Source organism: Nelumbo nucifera, chromosome 6 (assembly GCF_055504915.1).
Source record: "Nelumbo nucifera cultivar China Antique chromosome 6, China Antique-T2T, whole genome shotgun sequence".
NCBI classification, from domain to species: Eukaryota; Viridiplantae; Streptophyta; class Magnoliopsida; order Proteales; family Nelumbonaceae; genus Nelumbo; species Nelumbo nucifera.
Window position 1 is genome coordinate 62312628 of NC_142654.1, and position 20959 is coordinate 62333586.

Genomic DNA, 20959 nt, shown 5'->3' on the forward strand with positions numbered 1-20959 from the left:
TTAACCAAGGACATGAAAATTCAATGTGATTGGATTAAGAGAAGTGAAAATGCATTGGCTAACGGTCTAGCTAGGAAAGGGGTAAATAGAGACATTATTCTTGGCTGTTTTGTAATCACTACAAGATCAGAAAGTTCTTGGGTAACTGGAGTTTAGACTTTTTATCTCCATTCCGTTGTAATCGTGTTTTTATCATTAATAAAATTTCACTGTTACTGATAAAAAAAAATATAGGCCATATATCAAGGCTCATTTGTCCATTTTTTTTTAGTTTTTTTGTTCAATCTGATTCAGAGGGTCAGTTTAAGGCCGCTACCCTCTGAAACCATGGTCTGACCCGAAACACCCATGTAGGGGCGTATTGGGAAGCCCCTGATACGATTGGGTAGCCCGTGAACTAGTATGTCCAGTCGAAAGGATAACCTGTTGACCAAAATATTGACGATTTGCACAAGAGGAAGACTGGTAAAAAACGGAGGGGCAGTTAACAGACTATCACTGGGTAGGAGTGTTCGAAAACCTAATTTCTGATTCGGAATTACAAGATCGAAGAGAAACTGTGGTAAATGAGCAAATATTGGAGGTTCAATAACTCAATGATATGGTGCAGTTTAAAATTTGATTAAAAGAAAATAGCAATATTACATAAAAAAGACGCATTTAAAAGGAAACTAAAATTGCTGATAAAAAAAGGGAAACTAAATTTCTGATTAGATAAATTGATCATGTCAAGTTTCAATAACACAAAAGCAATATCTATGTACATTTGAATGCTCACTGGCTTTAGATCATAATAACTATCCACAACACTAGTATTAAAGTAGGCAGCAAACTCCACCTCGACTTCTATCATACAAGATAACCTTCTTTTTTGGAATTATTAGTTGGTTAGGTTGCTTCTTTTTTTTTGGATTATCAGTTAGTTAGGTTGCTTCTAACAACCAATATTTAAATTATATACGCTTTGGTTCATCATATTAGAAGAGAAGACCTATCCTATGGTTAATCCAAAATGCCACCTCCATAAATGGACTACCATAAGCTCTTCTAACACAACCACAGCCATGAAAATGCCAAGGCAATGGAATGATGCGACATACCAATCACTGATGATACATTCAGGATATCTTAGTATATGAAGACCTAAAACCAGGGCATCCACCATATATACATCTTCCCAAGGTTTTTGTGTGATACTGCTTCAGCAATCAAGCGCTGAGCCTGGCCTTCTACAGCTAGAGGCAAAGATGGTGCTGCTCCAACACCAACCACAACACCCTGCAGCCGTGCTTCAATGTTGCTGATGGCCCTCTGTAATGTTCAAACATCACAACCTTCCTAGTTAATTAACCCAATAAATGCTTTGCTTATAATTCAATCTGTTGGAAACAGGATCCAAAAAAAGATTGAGTAGATACACATCCCATCCAGAAATGCTGACAAAATGTGCATTAAGCACAGATAATGGAATACAAGGATTATGACCATATATGAATGGAATGATATAATCAATATATGTGGGTTATCAATGTGCATTCCATGCATTTGCTTCTAGCACTCCCATCTCATTCAGTTGAAATAAATATATGTAAAACAATTCTTGCCAAGAAGAATATACAAACTAATGCTAACCATTATTTCATTTTCCATAAAAGCAACGAAAAATGCTAAAAGTACGAGTCATGAACTATCATTGTCAACTCAGTGAGTTGGCAACCCTAATTCAAGGCAGTAACTCCCTGAAGCTTTATCGGGACAAATTTTTTTACCCTAAACAAGTCACTTTCCATTCCATTTTGTCTTCTAAGGCCTCGTTCGCTTTTCAGTAAGTTATTTACCCAGGTAAATACAATTACCTGGGTAAGTTTTTTCTGGGAAACATTTACCCGGGTAAGTGCATTTACCCATGTTCTTTTATTTCCCAGGTAAATAATGCAATGACCATTTTAGCCATAAAAATCCACTATTAAAAGGGGCATTTGTCCCATTCAAGTGTTGGCAATTTTCCCTCTAGGTGGAAAAGTTATTTACCCACCTAGGGGATGGTACCCAGGAAAATAAGCTTTCCCTGGTCCCCACATAAATCTGAAAAAAGAACATGGGGTTCTTGGCCAATGGGAACCAAAATCCCATTGACCAACTTTCCCCCCTCTCAAAATCTCAAAAAAGAACAGCCCCTAAGTGTCAATCTAAACATATCATAAATTGACCAGATGATGTTTCCAAGTATGGTTAAATCCAGAACACATGGATGAAGGTTCAAACCTGAGCATGGGGATTCTGGACTTCTACTCTGCTGGACTTGTGAGACTTTGTCCATTCTACAAGAGGATCATGGATGAAAGTTTCCAGGATACTCATCAAAGTCTCCCGGTGTGTCCTTAGTACTGAAAGTGTGATTTCACAAACCCGCAAGAAAATCCCTTTGTATCCCGTAATACCTAATCCGTCAATCATATTCTGCATGCCCCATCAAATAATATTAATGAAAATCTCATATCACTCATGCTTCTATAGTCAGAATGGGCACAGGAAATATGCTTTTCTATTTACCTGCGTTAGCCTGAATGGTACCAGCTCAGGTTTCTCCAATTGCAGGCCCTTATCAAATAAGCAACTGAAATCAACATGAACACAATCACCACTTGTGGAATCAAATAGGATATTCTCACCATGCCTGTCACCAAGTCCCACTATATGTCCAACCATTGACCAAACAGCAGACGTGTGTGCATAAGCAACCCGAGCCCTGAACCAAGCAGCCGGCTCAGAAAATGTGGTTAAGAACCATCTATGAAAGACTGGAGGGAACATGGGAAGAATCTTGGTCTTCAGCATTTCATCTTCAGGGATTTTCCCCTGACACTGGTCATATATTCGCTTAATCAGAGGATTTGTCTTCTGTCTATCAAATTTTCCACAAGCTATATAGATGTCCTGAAGTATATGTCTAAGCCCACGGGTGTGGGGAACCCACTCTACCATGCCACAGTCCTCTGTTAGTGGAATCACTGCAAAGGTGCGTATGTAGAGCTTCCTCCGACGGCTTTCAGGGTATTTAGATAATAGATGGTTGATCATTGCAGTGAATTCCATCATACGTGCATCTTTCCGAAGGTCATCCTTTGGTTTGCAGAGGAATGGACGTTCAACACCATCACTACCAAGAAAAACCACCTGAAAATCCAAAATAGTAGTCATTTTAATGCGTAGGAAACTTGGGACCAAATTGATAGACCATAAAAACAATCTACCAAGATTAATAGGTGATACAACCAACCATTCAATAAGGGTCTCCAAGGAGATCAAAGAATAGGGTAAAAGAAATAAAAATAAAAATGGTCTAAAAAACTGACATGACTTAGTACCATCAGTTCTACATTCCTATCTGTATAAAACCTTGGTAGTGATGGTCTTGCTTTTCAGAACTTTGACAAAGAGAGTTGCTTTAAATTTTGTGTGATAGACATCTCAAGAAAGCTTCAGCACATTTTTACTACATGTATATTATATAACTTCATTATACCATTTGTTACAAAATCAAAATTCCATTTTCTTCTCATCCTAATTTTTAAAAACCCTTTATAAAAGGTTTAAATAAATATGTTTATATAAAATTTTTATCTTTCTATTTGTTCTATCAAAATTCAAGCTGAACGGTTTGGCTGAAATACACCAAGGCTTCAATAAAATATTGAAGCTACATTTGACATATTTCTTCATTTTTTTTTTGTTCTTAAAAATAAAAAAAAAAACAATGAAATTAAGAAGTATGACTGAAAGGGCAAAATCATCTGAATGGGTCAATTTAGTTATACATCAACCCAAGCAAACAGACATTCAGAGCAATGTTCTAAAAGGTGTGGGAGGCATACCGCATATGCCTAGAGGCACACCTCCAGGTGAGGCACCCCCAAAACGCCCTCAGGTGCAAGAGGCTTATGTCTCCTCACCCACTCATACAAAATAAGACAAAAGAAAGGAAAAATAGGAATGAAAGGAAGGGTAAGAAAAAAGAAAGAAACAAAAGAAAAGAAAAAAAAAGAGAGAGAAAAGAAAGAAGGAAAAGGGAAGGGAAGGGAAGGAAAGAGAATGGGAAAGAAAGTATTATACATCTTCATTCTTCTTAATATGAAAGATCTTTATTAAGAGAGAGAGAGAGAGATGAGATCCTCCTTCCTCTTCTTCCTCCTCACCCTCCATCCTCATCCCCCTCCACAAGGAGGCGTAAGCCTCCTTATGTTTAGGGGTATTAGGAGGCTTACAGCTTTTACATTCTGAACTATGCCTCAGGCCTCCAAGTAGTGGAATGACTTGTGTCATGCCTCCGCATTTTAAAATATTGACGCAGAGAAAGAGAGCTCTCCTTGATGGACCCATTAAGGTATAAAAAGTATATGACAACCAGACCTCTAAACTAATAAAAATGAAAACTAATAATGATAGTAGCAAGAAATACTTTTTTAGGTCGCTGAAGAGAAGACAAGATCTCCGCCTCATCAGCTATTCCAGATATGGTAGGAAGATCAGTGGCTGAAAATATGTCAATCTTAAGTGGTTCAGCCAGATTTGTATCATATGTTTGCAGGGCGACAGTAAGTGCTTGTTGTGTAGGCATTATGATTCCAAGTGGCATCATCCGTTTCAAAGCACTGAATTCAGTTGAGATGTTGAGAGCCCTTGCCTTTTGCTGTCCCCCATGGAAGCACAGCTTGATTAGATGATCAATCAAGCTACAGAATTGAACAAACAAACTACTATTTTCTTGACGGGACCCTTTGTGTGCAGCTTGTATGATCTCAGCTGCTGCCTCACGTCTTGCAGAAACTGTAGACTTCGAAACTGCTGCCATCATCCAAAGAGCTTGCTGTGGGTATTCACGGAGAACAGAAGTGATAATGTGTTTCACTAACCGGACAATTTCATCATTTTGGTGGCAAATTCTAGAGACCAACTGTGAAAGGACTGTTAGCCATTGATATGTTGGCAAATCCTTAAGGCAGCCTCTCATGATGCTCATGACCTGAAAAAATAGGGATCAGAAAAGAATAAACGAGACAGTAAAGAAAGAAACCAGTGAAATCAGGAATCAAATTCATTGTGGCACTGACATTTCTACCTTTCCATGGACATTTCTCAAATCTTTATTGGATGACGAATCAACTCTAGGATATTTGCTCCCAAAATCAAACCATAATGTTAACAACCTTGGAAGAGCTTGAAAAAGATTCTTGTGGCCCCTATGAAGTCCTTTTGCATAATTTAACATGACATCAGGGAGGTAAGACCACCAAGGTCTCTCAGTATTTGTATTTATATTAGCACCAAAAGAAGATGATGGTGTGATTCTAGTTCCTGGTTCAAGATTCTCTTCCTGCCGCTTTCTGGCATCAGCAAGCACATCATCAAAATATTTTGCCATATAGAAGTATACTTTTTCCCATGTGGGTTGCAGTTCCTTCACCTTGGAATAAAGATTTATCACATCTTCCTTCTGCTTCTGTCCAGTGTAATGGATCCATCTGGAATATAGGAGGAGGGTCTTGGCAACATCTTGGTTCTTATTTGAAACTTGAGTTAAACAAAGTGACGGTGGGTTGAGAGGGACCAGAGAGAGGCTAGTAATTGATGAGATTGCTGCAGAACCCACAATATCTACAGGCATATTGAGGAGAGACTGTTGCAGTTCTGCGATGGCACCATCAGATCGTCTTGTGCTCCAAAGGAGCTTAGCCTTCTCCATGTGAACATTTGGTGTGCCTAAAGTATGGGCTTCCAAAATTGCTCGGTTGGCTGTCTCATAATGACCAGCAGAACGACAAAGCTTTGCATATTGAAGCCAGCAATTCCCAGCATGTGGATCAAGACCACTTGCATTGAATACCAACCTCCTGAAGGCCAATAGTGTCTCCCTTGTCCAAAGCGAAGGTTGTGTAAGTCTAAGCCGATTATCCCATTCTTTTATTATTCTTGAGAATCCTGGGTCGTCAAGATGGAATGATCTCTCTAAGAAAGAATCATCAACAAGGAGATTATGGAAGTCTTCCAGTTCATGTAGCATGTGAAGTCTTACAACAAAAGGATAAGCCCTCTCATAGGAGTCCATGCCAGCAGCAGCTAGATGTGCAAGCAGAGCTTGTTTAGACTGGGCAATTTTCTCAGCAACACAGAACTGGTCTCTCTTCATCATTGCCTGGAGAACCTTGGCCACATCCATATCAAAGGAAGCATTACTCTCAGCACTGCTACAAAGTAGACCTTCTTCCTCTGCTCCAGAAAGGTATTCATCCATTAGGTTCCACCTACCAAGTCTCCAAGCTGCCTGGACACCTTGCATACACCAAGTCTTCTTGTACTGAGGAATCCTAGAAATTAATCCATCTACATGAGTAACCATAGCTTGAAGGTGGCACATGTTTAGTAAACAATTGAGCACATCTGAATGCCTCTGAATTGAAGTAGGTTCCATCTGTAAAGCCTGTTCACAGGAAGTTAACACTTCTGCCCAGTTGCCTGCTTTCTTGTTGATTAGGAGCTGATCGTGTAAGTTGGCTGATTTCCTTAGATGTGCCAAGCCAGACAGGCCATCAGGCTCATCCAAGTTACTATATATCTCCATTAGAAATGAAACATCATCATCTTCAAATACCCCACTCCTCTCAGCTGCTGGATTGAAGGACCCTGACTTCACCTGAACGTGAGATTCAAAGTATAGCAAAGATCTAGCATAAGCCTGACACCTAAAGGAAGCCCTGGAAAGGGTAATCTTTGGAATAGCAGCCAACAGCTCCAACACATTATTACATTGCACCAGGAGTTGATCTGGAACCATTGAAGGATCTGCAATTTGAACTTTTGCCTTGGAGGGTGGTTTAGAAACTGAATAAGGAAGAGAATGGGAAAGAGTCATTTCTTGTTTAACATCATCCATCCATTGTCCAAGATTATCAAGAAGAGTGAACACAGCCTGCATGCAAACTTCATTCTGTCCACCAGTGATTCCATGGACTGCAGCTTCGCTATTCTCTGAAGCTGCAGCATTGAGGACAGATAGTATCTCCTCTGTTATGCCATGGCGTGCTTCCTCAGTGCCATGGCAAACAGCGTTAAGGACTAAATAAGGTAACAAATACATTGCTGTTTGCATATCATGGCGTACAATACCCCGACATGCATTAAAAATACTTACACGAGATCCTGTTGCATGCACAGTCAACTTCCTGATCCAAAAGAATATCCATCTTCTGAATGACATAGAAGGTCGGTATATGGGGCCTACAGATGTGGAGTCAGCAACCTTGGGAAGTTGGAATCTTGAGGTAAGACACGGGGCAATTATCTCCTTAATATAATTAGAGAAACGGCCCCATAATCTTTGGCCCCTCTTGTTCATCTCACTGCAATTATCTATTTTCCTACTCCCAGACGAGGCAATTATCAGATTTTCCTTTCCCTTTGGTGCCTGTGAGGTAGAAGCTGAAACATTCTCATCCATTGATGCCTCACAACCTGCAATCTTCAGCAATTCCTGTATGGCCAATGCAGCCGAGTCTTGGACAATGGTATCAGATGCGGCTCTAAAAGCCCTAGCCAGATGCTTGTGGATTAATTCAAAGATAAGATCATCATCTGAGCATTCAATTTTGAAGCGCTGGCACGAAATCCCCTTCACCTTGGCAGGATCCACTGCACCAAGTGCTCCAAGGCAATCTGCACACACCAATTTCAACCTCTGTCCCACTGCAGTTCTTGATTCTTCTGCACATCCTCTAAGCAAGGTTGAAACCAAAGAGCTTAAGACATCCAGATCAGAGCTAGTTTCTGCAGCAATCACTGCTGCAACATCCGGCCATCTTAATTTCAACAGCTTACACAACTCACAGGCCACCATGTACCTTACATTCAAGCTCTCATGATTCAAACCATCAACCATATCCTGCAATTGATCCTTCAAAGTCATTGATCCCCTTGCTTCTTGTATCACTTTATTTACTTCAGTTAGAACAGGGACGCTTGGTAACATAGGAAGCTCACGGATATGCTGCTTTAGGAGAACCCTGTTCTCAACCACGAGTTCTTCCAAGATTTCAACAACTTTATTCAAATGCAAAGAAGGGTTGTCTTTATTTCGTTCCAGGAAGGGGATGAGAGCAGCGAAGACTTGAGAGACAACATGCTTAGTGCTGGATGGGGATACCTTTGCCAACTGTTTGATGAAATAATGCAAGACAGAGAGACCCTTGCTTTGAAGTGCTTCTTTCTGAACGGCATGCATGAGAAGAACCATAATTTTAGGCACATAAGTGCTAAGTTGAGAACCCATCATTTCAATCAGCATTTCTATGCGTTTCAAGGCTTGTTTCTGGAGAAATAGGTCTTCTGTATGAAGCATTTTTCTATCAATGCTGTTAAGAAGACCAACAAAATGATTCCTCAAAAAACCTGGAAGATCATCAGAACCTGTCAGGACTCTTGCAACTTGTTGTATCATCTGAGGAACTCTCACTAACCTACAAATAGAAATTTAATGAAAATGGTTAGATTTCCAGGACATTATACCAATATATTATCCACCAATTGATATGAATATATGAATACATGGTATATTGGATAACCAATATTAATTGCCAAACATGCTAACAAGTTATTTATTATATTTCAGATGAAATAAATAAACTTCCAATATGATATTTGAAAATTCAAATTAAAAGGAAAATCAAACTGTATATCTACCAAAAAAAGAAAAGAAAAAACCACTGCATTAAGTTGGAAAAAAATACTGATTGAGAATTGCATATTTATTTAAAAATCAAATAGTGCATAACTTATTTTTGGGTACATTCCAATTAAGCGGATATGTACCGAATTCAATGAACATAGGACTCAAAATGGGCATAGATTTGGCAGATCTGACACCGCATAGGTTTAGAACTGATCAGAATATAAGTTTGCCAAGTTCTGTCTAAGATTACCTAGTACAAGAAAACTGATACAGAGTACTCCTACCTTCTGTTGGTCTCATCTGAATCACCATCACCCAGAAAGCAGACAAGTTCATCTAGAAGAGCTGGTAATGCTGCTGCAAATATTTCTTGGTTGTTAGAGCCAGTTTGTGCTTGGTAAAACTGTAAAGCAGAGGATAATTCTCGCCCATCAGCTTGAAGAAGAGCGAAGGCAAGTACTTTAGGTAACCAATTGACTACCAATGGCACCAAATCCATGTCCAAATGCATGGCCAGCTCATGCAGTACGACAAGTGCTTGATCATTATCCTGCTGAGTGACAACAAGCTTTGGAAGAACAACAGGAACCATTTTCTTGGCCAGTTCCTCAATTTTAACACTAAGAACAGCTTCTGCAAACTCTCTTACCATTGCAGGACGGTTCACCAGCCTCATGCATAGATAATCAAACAGTTCATTGCGAATATGGAAAACCCTAGAAAGAAGAAGCTCAAATCCTCCTTTTAGATGGAAATAGCAAGATCGATGTATTAACCTTGATGCAATTATCCGCACTGTAATATGTGGATTATCAAGTTGATCAACCAAAAGAATAAGTGAGAAAAAGAAAAGTTGTGCATGGATATCAACTGCATTCATAATCTCAGCTGTTGATTCCAAAAGAGTTTCAAAGATCTGGGGATCTTCTGCCACTGCCAAAGCATGCTTTATTTGGTCCAGAAATTTCTGTTCTTTTGTTTTATTTGATGCCTCTCCATCCTCAAACAAACAATTCAAAATGGGGCCTTCAATGAACCAACTAATCTGTGAGCAAAATGCTTCTCTTACAGCCTTCTTCCTGTTGAGGAGTAGAAATTCAATGCATTGAATCCATTGAGACCTTGTTTTAAGCAGGATATCTTTGGTCCCATGCATCAGTATCCTTTGGATGACTCCCACACATGCAACTTGAACCTCTTCTGATGACTCATTTAGAAGAAGTTCAAAAAATAGAGACTGCAAGTTACCAAAATCACAGTCCAGACCATTTTCCAAGCTTTGAATGTTGGACAACTTAATGACTTTAGGACATTGTTTATGATCCTGTACAATTCTTTTATCACACATTGGACACCAGAATCCTTGCAATAGGTGATTAACTGTCTTATAATGTCTCACATTGTCATCACTTAAGAACAATTTACACATTCCTCCATTTTGATCATCAATAGCATCAGAAGATCCAAAGAGACAAGCCAAAAACCCAATAGAAAATGGGACAATTCTGTTCACTTGGTCATGCTTTTCTTTCACTAGGATCCTGCAAAATTGAACAATAATGAGTTTGCTCTTTAAGGAGGAACAAGAATGAGTTAGAAGACCATCTGGTGACAGGACCCAGATGCCCTTATATGTCACACTAGATATCACCTAGAGTCTGAGATTATAATGTGAAAATGCGTCCATCATAACATAGTTTAACTAAAATCCAAATAAAGCAAAATAGACATCTGACGATTGAACAAGGCAAGGAAATAAAGTTCAATAGTTAGTTTTGGTAGAGCCGGTAGTTTAATGTGACCACCCTAGTCAACAACTAATGTCATAATGTGCCAATTCCGGATGATGTCATCAGTGGAGAAAGGCTCAAAGGCTTCCAATGTCATCATCTAATGGGCTACCTTCACAGAAACACTTTCTATCAGTAATTATTTGGTCTGAGCTTTGTCTCTAAAGATTATATCATTCCTTTACTCTTGATTTTTTCATATAACCTTTCCTTTCCTCTCATATTGAGCATAGTATAGAAACCCTAGTACATCTCTGTTTTTTTTTTTTTTGAGAAATGGTAAAGTATTGTATTAAATTTTAAATGACTCATATACATGAGACTGTCAATGAACCGGATAGTGGTCCAATCCAATCCAATAAATATTTTGGATTGGACTGGTCCAATTCAATATCTTATTGGACCATTAAACCTGTTCAAATTGGTTTTAATTCAGATTGTGTCCAACCCAAACCTGATCCATCAACACCCCTACCCTTAGCTTCTGTCATGGACTGGATAATTGTTCTACCCGACCCAATCCAACATAATTCCATTATAGAGGATACTGCCCATAAAATTAGTTTAGGGGGGTTAAATAGAGTGGTGTACCTAGTATGGTATATGACTGGAATAACCAAATTAGACTAAAAAGAAAATTTTACAAGACAACAAACCAACATAATATTGGACAGAATGATCCAACTAAGTCTGAAGCATTATCTGGAGCTGTGGGGAAGCAACTGGCTCTTATATAACATTTGAAAATAGAATGTACAAAATGAATTACTAACTGTAAATTACTTCTCATAGATAAGGTTTATATATTAGTAATTTGTGAATAAAGTATTTAAATAATCAGCATCCAAATGTTCACATATTTTGCTCTTAAATATTGTAGCTTCTCTTACAAAATAAAGGATAAACATGTGGAAATCCATTTTACTTACTCTAGCTTTTCAAAAATATGTACTAGCAGGTCAAAACCAGACCATAAGACAATCATTGGAATAGACAAAACAGCTTCAACTCTAACTTCCTCAGCTCCATCATGAAGAGCCAAATCAAAAATCTCAAGGTCATTTTCAGTATTTAATCTAATGCCAATCTTGGAGAAAATTTGAATAGAGATACATTTTGCCTTCCAAAGAGGATGAGCTTGAGGAATGGCAAGAGAATGTGTCCATGGAAGCTTTAGCACTGAAATTATATGATCTGCATCATCACCTTTATTTCTGAAAATTCTGTTCTCCATAGGAAGGGAACCTAAATAAAAAGAATGCTCTTAATATAAATCATAAAACATAGCGTATAAAAAGTAAGTTTAAATAACAGGTTTCAAGAGTATAAGATCTAAGTTTAATTAGAGGGCAATTTCAAAGGGTTGCAACACTTGGTCAGTCTTAAATCTTGTCATCAAGATCAACAACATTGTCTATTGCTATGGTGATAATAGTGATTATGATGATGTTGTTGTGTTTTCTTTTTTATTCTACCTGGAAAACCCAGAACAATTATAAAGGAAAACTGCAAAATTGGAATATGGAAAATAAGGCTTTTTTCAAGAAAATAAAATTAAAGGAATATTGTTGCAGATTTAATCTAAAAGATTATGTATGTATAACTCTGCCAGTTTTAGCTTGTCTTACACCGACAGTCCCAAGCAGGATCAAAGAGGCTTGTGTCAGGATGCCAGCCAGAATAAAAAACTTTAGCATATTCAATATGAATACAAATCGTGATTCATGTTTGAAAATGCTAGGACTTTCTCTCCAAATGATGACATGCTGCATCAGCAACCAGGTATGGGATAAATGGATTAAGTATGTGGTGGGAGATGGTACAAGGATAAAATTTTGGTGTGATACTTGGAGTGGAGATCAGCTGCATAAAGAGAGTTTCCCCATCCTTTTTGAGATCGCACAAAATAAGGAATTTTTGGTAGCTGAGGCTGTTTCTTGGGAAGGAGATGTAGCAGTTCGGTGCCCTGTATTTAGTAGGAACCTAAATGATTGGGAGGTCGGGCAGTGGTTGGAGCTGATGCAGCAAATCGGTGCCATTGTACTGATAATCTGAGTAGGGACAAACAAATTTGGAAATGAGACAAAGCAGGAAGATTTACAACAGACTCGCTGAAGTGGAGATGGAGGGCTTTCCAGAAGCTGAAATGTGCAACACTGTAGCACCTCCAAAAGTTGCTTTTCTGTTATGGATTGCAGTGTTGGGAAAATGCTTAACAGCGAATGTTCTGACAAGGAGAGGTCTGAGAAGGTTGCCCAGTAGGTATGTATGTATGAAGAAGCTTCAGAAGATTCAGATCATTGTTTATTCACTGTAGAGTTGCAAGGAGTCTATGGGCAAAGTTTCTGGGGCTGTTTGAGGTACAGTTTTGCTTTCTAGAAAATTTGATGGCATTGTTATGGGGTTGGAGGCTGAATGGTCTATCAAAAGAAGACAAGGTTGTTTGGGGGATAGGACATGCTACAGTGGTTTGGACAATTTGGGTGGAAAAACTAAGAGATTGTTTGAAAATAAATATATTACAGAAGAAAATTTGCTGAAATTTTTTTTGGGTAGGCTGTATTCTTGGGTAGGTGTGTCAATGGATCAGTTTTAGGTTGGACCCCATCCAAATCAAAATCAATTTGAACAGATTGAAAAGACCAATAAGACATTTAATTAGACCAGTCCAGACTTTAAGGTCCAAAGTATTTATTGGATTGGATTGGACCTGGTCCATCTGTAATGGATTTATATTGGATTGGCCGATTGGGTTGGGTTGAATCAATATCTGGTCCATTGATAGAAGATAAGAATACAGGTGTCAATGGACCAGGTCTGGATTGGAACCAATTTGAACAGATTGGATGGTCTAGACATTGAATTGGACTGGTCCAAAATGGTCCAGACTATTCATCGGATTGGATTAAAACTGATCCATCTGTAATAGACTAGTATTGGATTGGATTAGATTGGACCAAATCCAGTCCAATTGACACCCCTATTCTTGGGTAGGAACACACAAACTTTTCAGGAATAGGCCATTTAGCTCTTTTTTTCTACTTTGGCTCTCTTTTTTGTATCTATGCACACAGAATACACAAAATAGAAGATCAACAGAATTAACTTGGGCACTGCACAGCTCCTTTCTGTGCAGATTTGACTTCTGTGGTTTTTACGAGTAATACAATACTTTACCTTCTTTCTCAGAAAAAAGTATGGGATAAATGAGCAAGGTACATGGCTCTTGTAGAGCAGAATGGCAGGACAGTATTCATGCAGCCAACCCAAAATAGGTGACATACTGGCATTAAGGCTTAGTTGAGTGTGTGCATATACATCTATATCATAATGTTACACTTCACCATACAATTAACAATTCAAATCATAAATCCAAAGGGTTTCAATCTGAACCTTATGTCTGAATCCTTTTCCGTGAAATATGATTTACAGGACTTTAAAAAATATGATATAACAAGCAGAGGCATTAGTGAATTCAATTTTAATAAAATCATGTCTCAGAATGAAATGAAGGTTAGATTATTCTCTTACTTTGCAAAAGTAGTATGCTGTGAACTGCTTCCAAATATATGGATAAGTCAAATGTGATCGAACTTTTTTCCTTTGCCTACAAAATGCATTTCTCCATTAGCAAAAAAGTGAAAGTCAAGCCAGTGAATCTATTCTAGGAATCACAGTGTACCTGCTCACATATCCAAGGCATCCACAAGTGCATCTGCTGAAAAATGCATAGTGACAAATTGGTTTGCGGATAGTTACAAAACACAATGCAAAGTATGCTAAGGGCCCTTAAGGTAACCTCTGGTCTCAACAAATCAGCTTTATCCTCAAGAGGTTTTAGAAGGCCAACAAACAGAAAAAGTAATCTCCGCATATAATCTGCATAATCTCTGTCTCTTTCACATGTATATCTACAAGTAAGCGCCGACCCCATTTGGGCATTAGGATTGGAAACCAATATATCATTATCCACTTTTTGGCGCTTAATCTTCATAGAGGCCAAGTTCTGACCAGGCCTCTTCTCTCCAGTTTTCAAGCTTTTATTTGCTTTGCCACTTGAAACTGATATATTGCAATCACTGGTTGCTCCCTCTCCAAGAAGATCAGGCCCAAGTAGATCTACCACTATACAAATGCAATCTATCAATGGCAAACAAGGATTTGAGTAGCAAAGCATGTTGAGAAGAGATTCTGGCCTCCATACATGAATGGGGCAAGTTTTAGCAATCCGAATGTATGCACTGCACATGGCTACCTGAAAGTCAAAGCAATCAATTAACTCCTTTCAACAGATATATTTACCAATGAATGGAACAGAAACAAAGACAATGTTTATCTAAAATAACACAATTGAGATATCAATTTAACCTTAAGTTCTGGACTTTCAGTGCTTTGCAATGATTGAGGAAAAATATTGATTATATCTCCAGCTGTACATTCAACAACATCATCCGAACAAATAGAGTATAGTTCATGAAGGCATGCTCCCATGGAGGAATCATAAACTGTGCTTCTGCAACTAAAGCCCATTATAAGTTCCTAGAAGAAAATAAGCAAAAAAAAGTATGTACCATATGTGTCTACCTGGACCATTTCCCAGATCTTGTGAAAGCAAAAATAATGTGAAGATCTACAAATTGCAATCATGGACATGGTACAACAACACAACTTTCACTTGAACTACAAGATCTCCTAATTGGTTGCAATGAATGGCAGATCCCAACCATTTTGTTTTCAAAATATACAATATTATTTTTGATTGATAATATATACAATACTGTTAAATTTTAAGTATAAATTACCCGTCGTAATAGCTATACTAATTTTACTGACTTGACGAAAATACAGATGTTAATTCTTTTACCAACCTTTGACACAAAGATCTAAAAGCAAGTTGCTTCAGATTGCAAAAGAAAATGGGTTCTCTCTCTCTAACTCAGGCAGACAGAGATAGTGAAAGGGACAAAGGTTCTAATTCTTTACTTGTTCCAGTTAGATTTTAAGCAGCATGACATCCAAATTTGAGAGATTATAAACATTAGTGATTACATTTTAATTCTATACCTGAATTCTGAAAGCTCCTTCTCATTTTCACCTAATATAGTGGAGATTGACCGAATAAATTTCTCACAGGGAACAAACTCAACATCCATCACTGCTGTTGCAATTCGGGCAAAATCAAAACAAGCCTACCACAGGATACACAGGATATAAAATTAGAGAAATATGAAAAAAAAAAAGTGAAATGACAAATTAGCCATTAAATAACAAAGAGAACCAGCACCTAAATTGTAATTAAGATGCTACCCACCATATGTAAATCAGCATCTCCATAACATAAAAGGGCACATGCAGCAGAAACAAATGATGAATTGATGAGTCCTTCCACATATAGAGTTCCATCAGTCAGGCATTTGCTAAGAATCTTAATGGCCCATGTGGCAAAAAGCTTCCACCTTGGTTTATCTGTGACATCAATTAAGATTCCAGGGCCATCTGTAGGTCTGCAACAGGTTGGAAGATCACCAAAAAGAGCTGGATTTTTAGCAATTCTAGCAAGGGACTCACAGAAACACCTCAAAGACACTCTAGTGGAAGCAGCGATACTCGATTTGTCAACACACACTGATGCTACATATAAAAGATCTGCACACAAGCAAGGAGTAAAGGACACAATTTTTTTCATAAAATCTTAACTAATGACTATCCAGCATTTAAGGAATAGAAAAATAGCAATAAATGAATAAGAGAAACAAGGCTAAAGGTTGGACAAAAAATATTTTTCTGCCCTTTATATACAGATGGTCTAGAAAATAAATATTCTAGACCCCCAAACTGTTGTTCATCTACCCAAAAGCCACATCAATCATGACCATCCATTTAGGAGTTTGGATGGTTATGAATCCTAATGAGATTCATATTGCACAACTTCTGAGCCAATCCCACTCTTTTGACTCCATTTTACCCAAGTACCTATACTGGACAACAAAGCACACAGGTGAGTGTGGATATGGGATATGTATTCAAACCACCAAATCTGTACCCTTTTTTCCAATGTGAAGTTTGACAATTGACAGATTCTGCAGGTAAAACCTTAATTTGGCATGCATCTGCCAACTGCCATCTGGTATTAACTATTAATTCATATTGTTAAAAGAATATCAGAATTAGAAACTGAAATTTAGATCTATGCAATTCCCAACCAGGAGGGCTCCGTTAGTGTCATGTGATGGTATACTCTAAATGCTTTATTATAGTTTAGTTTGGAACTATCATGTTTTTTTTTATCAATAGTTTGGAACTATCATGTTACAAATTCATTTACCACATTTGTTTTTTGAATTCATTGGTGGACCAATCTTAACATAGCAGAGCTTTATGTTCCAAGACTTGAGAACAAACAAATCTGACTCCTTGACACATATCTGCACCAGGTGCCTGCAACCAACCCAATTAACATGGTTGCAAGAAAAACGCCACAGAAAGATAGAACCATCTAGGTTCATAGAACAGTATCAGCACATGAAATTCATGATGTGGTAGTTCCAACACTGTGCCCTTCATGAGCCTGTGTACCAACTATGAAATGAATTAGAATACACAAGATTACTGTCTTTTTAGATGAATAACTGCAAAGGTGTCATACCTTCAACCACTGACATCCCATCTAAGAAAAACTGGCGATATGCTTCTCGTTCTCCAGTACGGAGTAAGGATAAAAGAGAACCAACTGTCTCGAAAATCACTCCATGGCGGGAGCTGGAAGAACAAATTGTATGATTCCTCAAAGGATGATTAAGAAAGACAAATATTCTCTATTGTACATTGTAGCAATATAAAAAGGTGAATAATAAAGCAGAACATAGTTATAAGTTATGATTTTATAACAGGAAAATACATGATTGCATGTACCAGGAGAAAAACTTTTTCCCTCTCCTAATAGTGAGAAAAATCCAAAAAGAGACTCACAAGAAAAAAAAAATCAGTAGTGGACAAAGACAAGGGCTAGACCCAAAAAGGATTTAGGTGACTGGGCGTTTTTTTATATATAAAGTTTGGATGATTCCCTATTCTCTTATGAATTAGCTTGTTTCCCTAGTTTGTGTAGCAATGACAAAACATCTTTTATAGTAAAGAGAAAATTTAAAAGTAGAACTAAAAGTGTAAAACAACAGTACAGCCTACGAAGAACTAGGGAATGGCTCTGTGTTCTGTAAGACAGGAGAATAATACAGAGAGAATATGCATGTGTCAGATCAAAGAATTAAAGAAAACAAACACATGAAGAGACAGAACCTTGTCATTTTGAATGCAACAACATAAAGGAGAGAATATGTGGATGCATCAATTGCAGAGAAAAGGGGGAAAATGAAGGGGCAGAGCCCCTAATCTAGTCACAAGGAAAAGGACAAGAAGTAACTACAAAGGATTTTACAAAGAAAAAGGAACAATAGAAAAGGCAAAGCCCATTTTGTATCTCTAAATTGAAAAAGAAAATGTCTTTTATAATGCCCTTTTACACCCTTCTACCTTAGTTGTATCGTGATATGGTTTAGCTGCACTGTACCTAAAATATTGCGCCTCCCATATGGAAACACCAAGGCAAGGCACAAAGCAGTCCAAAAGAAAGCCTAATCACCAAGACAACGTCTTGACAACTATGCATATTAATAACATCCTAAAATCTGGTTGGATTGATTAGAAATCCCATATGACATGGACTCTTTAGATTCTTATCATTTGCCAAAATCTACTTCCAAACAATCCCAGAAATGCACTACAGACTTGCAGGTGGATTCTGGATAATGCCAAGTTAGAATTGGATATAGAATATACATGTAGAATTCAAAACAGACACATTACTAGAATCTGATTCTAGACAGAATCTCGATTCTAAAATGCAATTCAAACTGCCATTTTAACATAAGATATTGCACTGAATGGAGCCAAAGTGTGGAACAGGATTTTTGTACCTGACCCTAAATGGGTAGGAGAAGGCTATGTTTATTGATGGATTCATTAGTAACATTTATCTTCAGCCAGTCCTTGCTAAAGCAAATAAAATAAAGAGTGTTGGAATTAATCATTCCAGTAGCCTCTGCATAAAGTATTAGCAACTAAACTGAATGGAAAATCAAAAGGCGAAACACCTTACATAATAATTAGGTAAGCAGTTTATCAGGTCAATTAACATTTACTTTGTGATAAACAAAATTCATAATAGTGGTCTTCATTCTCTACACATTGACCCATTGAGGTAAGTTTTAGGCTGTTGTCTAATTTGTATAAAATACATTAACATTGTCAAATCTCGCTATACAAAACTCCTAAACTTGCAAATAACGTTCAGCATGCAATAGCTAAAGTAACCAAAGTTTTCCAGGGTAAAAGATGATATTAGAATGGAATGTTCAAGGAATTGCATCGGACCATAGGATTAAGCGTGCTCGCAATTAACACCGATATCATTTGTATTATTTAAATTTGGACTTAAAAAGAGTTCGAATCTATCGGAATGATACTATTTCTTTATCACAATACATCCAACACAAACTCAACAAAAGAAAATGCGGTCAAATTTTCCGATAAACAAGGTAATATGTCCAGAAATGGGTTACCGAAATGCAGGTTCAGCAAAGAAGGGCAAGATACGACCAACGACTGGGAGGACAGCAGTGGCTTTGCCATAGAAAAAGACTCCAGGGAAATTCTTCGCGGTTTGAGAGAGGAGCTTCAGGACTGCAATAACCTCTCTCTCCTTGGCTGCAACAAAACACCAGAAGTGAACTTTCTTCTTTTTCTCTTAGAAATTCAGGGAGAGAGAGAGAGAGAGAGAGAGAGAGAGAGAGAGAGACCTGAGGAAGAAGGGATGACGTAGGCTTGGAGGAGATTTGGAAGTACTGCACGGAACCTGCTCTCCAAGGGATCATCCTCGCCATTGTTGTTTGGAGGTGATGAGGAAGAAGCAGCGATGCGCTCGCGTAGCTCGTGAATGAGGCTGGAGAGGTTCGCCATGGCCCCTCCACATTCCAGCACAATTCTCCCTTTCTACTCTCAAGTCTCCCTCCTTCTCCGGTATTTCCCTCCCTATTTTAAAACAACCGACCTAAGCGACATTTTCACTATTCATTTCTCTTTCGAGTTTCGAGTTTCGAGTTTCGACTCTCGAGATTATGACCGAGTTCTGGGTGGACCCACCGTTCCTACTCGCGCGTTGCCGTGGGCTACAATGACGTTTTGTACGTGTAGACAGTAGAATGAGCAACGAAGAAGTAAAAGTAATCGTAGAAACAGGAGATATGATAGGACGTACTCTAATCCTAACTCCTCCGAGTCCACTAAACTCCAGTGGACAGTCGTGACTCGTTCATCCCTGGTGGGTCGGCACGGTGGTGAATCAACCATGAAAATAAGATGTCTCAGCTCTCAACGTTCTTTATATGCGTTCACACGAATGGACGTGTAAAAATTAATAAGATCTCGTCACTTCTTCGGAATCCGAAAATTCAAGATTTCCGTCCATGGATGTAGACAATCTCCCATTGAATTCGAACTGCTCGACTCAACGAAACGAGGGGAACTTTTTACGAAATGCAGCACCGTAACACTTTTACGTGGAACTCCATGATCGGTGGATGCGTCAAAGACACTGAGCTCGCTAAAGCGCATCAGCTGTTAGGCGAAATGCGCAAGCGAGAAATCGTCTCTTGGAATTTGATGATAATATGTTATTTTTCGTGAAGACAATTTGAGGAGGGACGGTAATAGAACGCCTGAGAGCTTCTTCTGATAGGCCATTACCCAATTTTGAAGACTTTCGAGTGCCAAAGTAAAAATCAGTAGAGACAAGAAAGGATTTACTTTCATCTGCATCTCCCATTATATTTTGATTGAATCAAAATTTTCCATACAACAGTAAGACGTTGAGAACGAATGTTTATGCCGTGGTTAACAGTTGATACGCTGCTTCGTTGACCCTAGGGCCCATACACACCCGGTGGCCGGTCCCTATCAAGAACCCAAGTAGCTGAAACCTGAGAGAAGCACGTGAAAATGTTGAGCGCTGACACTATCACATGAGACTGTATACATTCATACACCCTTCACTTTGTCCATCCTGCCTTGATTTAATGGGTGGCATCCATCTTTAAATCTCTGTTTTTTTTTATGAATTATTGAATCAAGGTATTCAAAAAGTGATACGGGGCGTTTTGATAATTCTTTTGGTGTGGTCTTCTGAGATTTTCAAAGTTGGAAGATCAAACTTTGGCCTTTCTGTATTTCGCAATAAAAAAACAAGAAACCAAAAAACTCACAGAATAATATTTCTGCACCTAAAATTTTTCATTTAACAGATCATGGCAGACCACGATACTTACCAAACGATTTAGATCTTTATAGAAGATCTTCCTAAAAGACTTGCCAAACGGCACCTTAATTAATCCTT

The 20959-nt window shown here is 38.2% G+C and overlaps 1 protein-coding gene across 5 annotated transcripts; it reads right to left on the minus strand.

The window, feature by feature from the left end:
* Positions 1–677: 677 nt before the first annotated feature.
* Positions 678–20560, minus strand: ATR (Ataxia telangiectasia-mutated and RAD3-like protein). Of its 5 annotated transcripts, none has more exons than XM_088890156.1 (15): positions 19368–20560; positions 19131–19275; positions 17159–17271; positions 15824–16158; positions 15577–15701; positions 14881–15022; positions 14195–14767; positions 14044–14119; positions 11442–11757; positions 9007–10263; positions 5120–8510; positions 4460–5023; positions 2554–3177; positions 2266–2460; positions 678–1311 (listed from the first exon to the last, which is right to left on the minus strand). In XM_088890156.1, exons 1-15 carry the CDS (start codon positions 19525–19527, stop codon positions 1144–1146), a joined length of 8184 nt encoding a protein of 2727 aa, XP_088746282.1. In that variant the 5' UTR covers positions 19528–20560; the 3' UTR covers positions 678–1143. The 5 variants fall into 5 exon arrangements, with proteins under 5 accessions (XP_088746282.1, XP_010266921.1, XP_010266920.1 ...); XM_010268619.3 differs by having other exon boundaries at positions 14881–15025; positions 19368–20559; XM_010268618.3 differs by having other exon boundaries at positions 14881–15031; positions 19368–20558.
* Between the last annotated feature and the right edge of the window lie 399 nt (positions 20561–20959).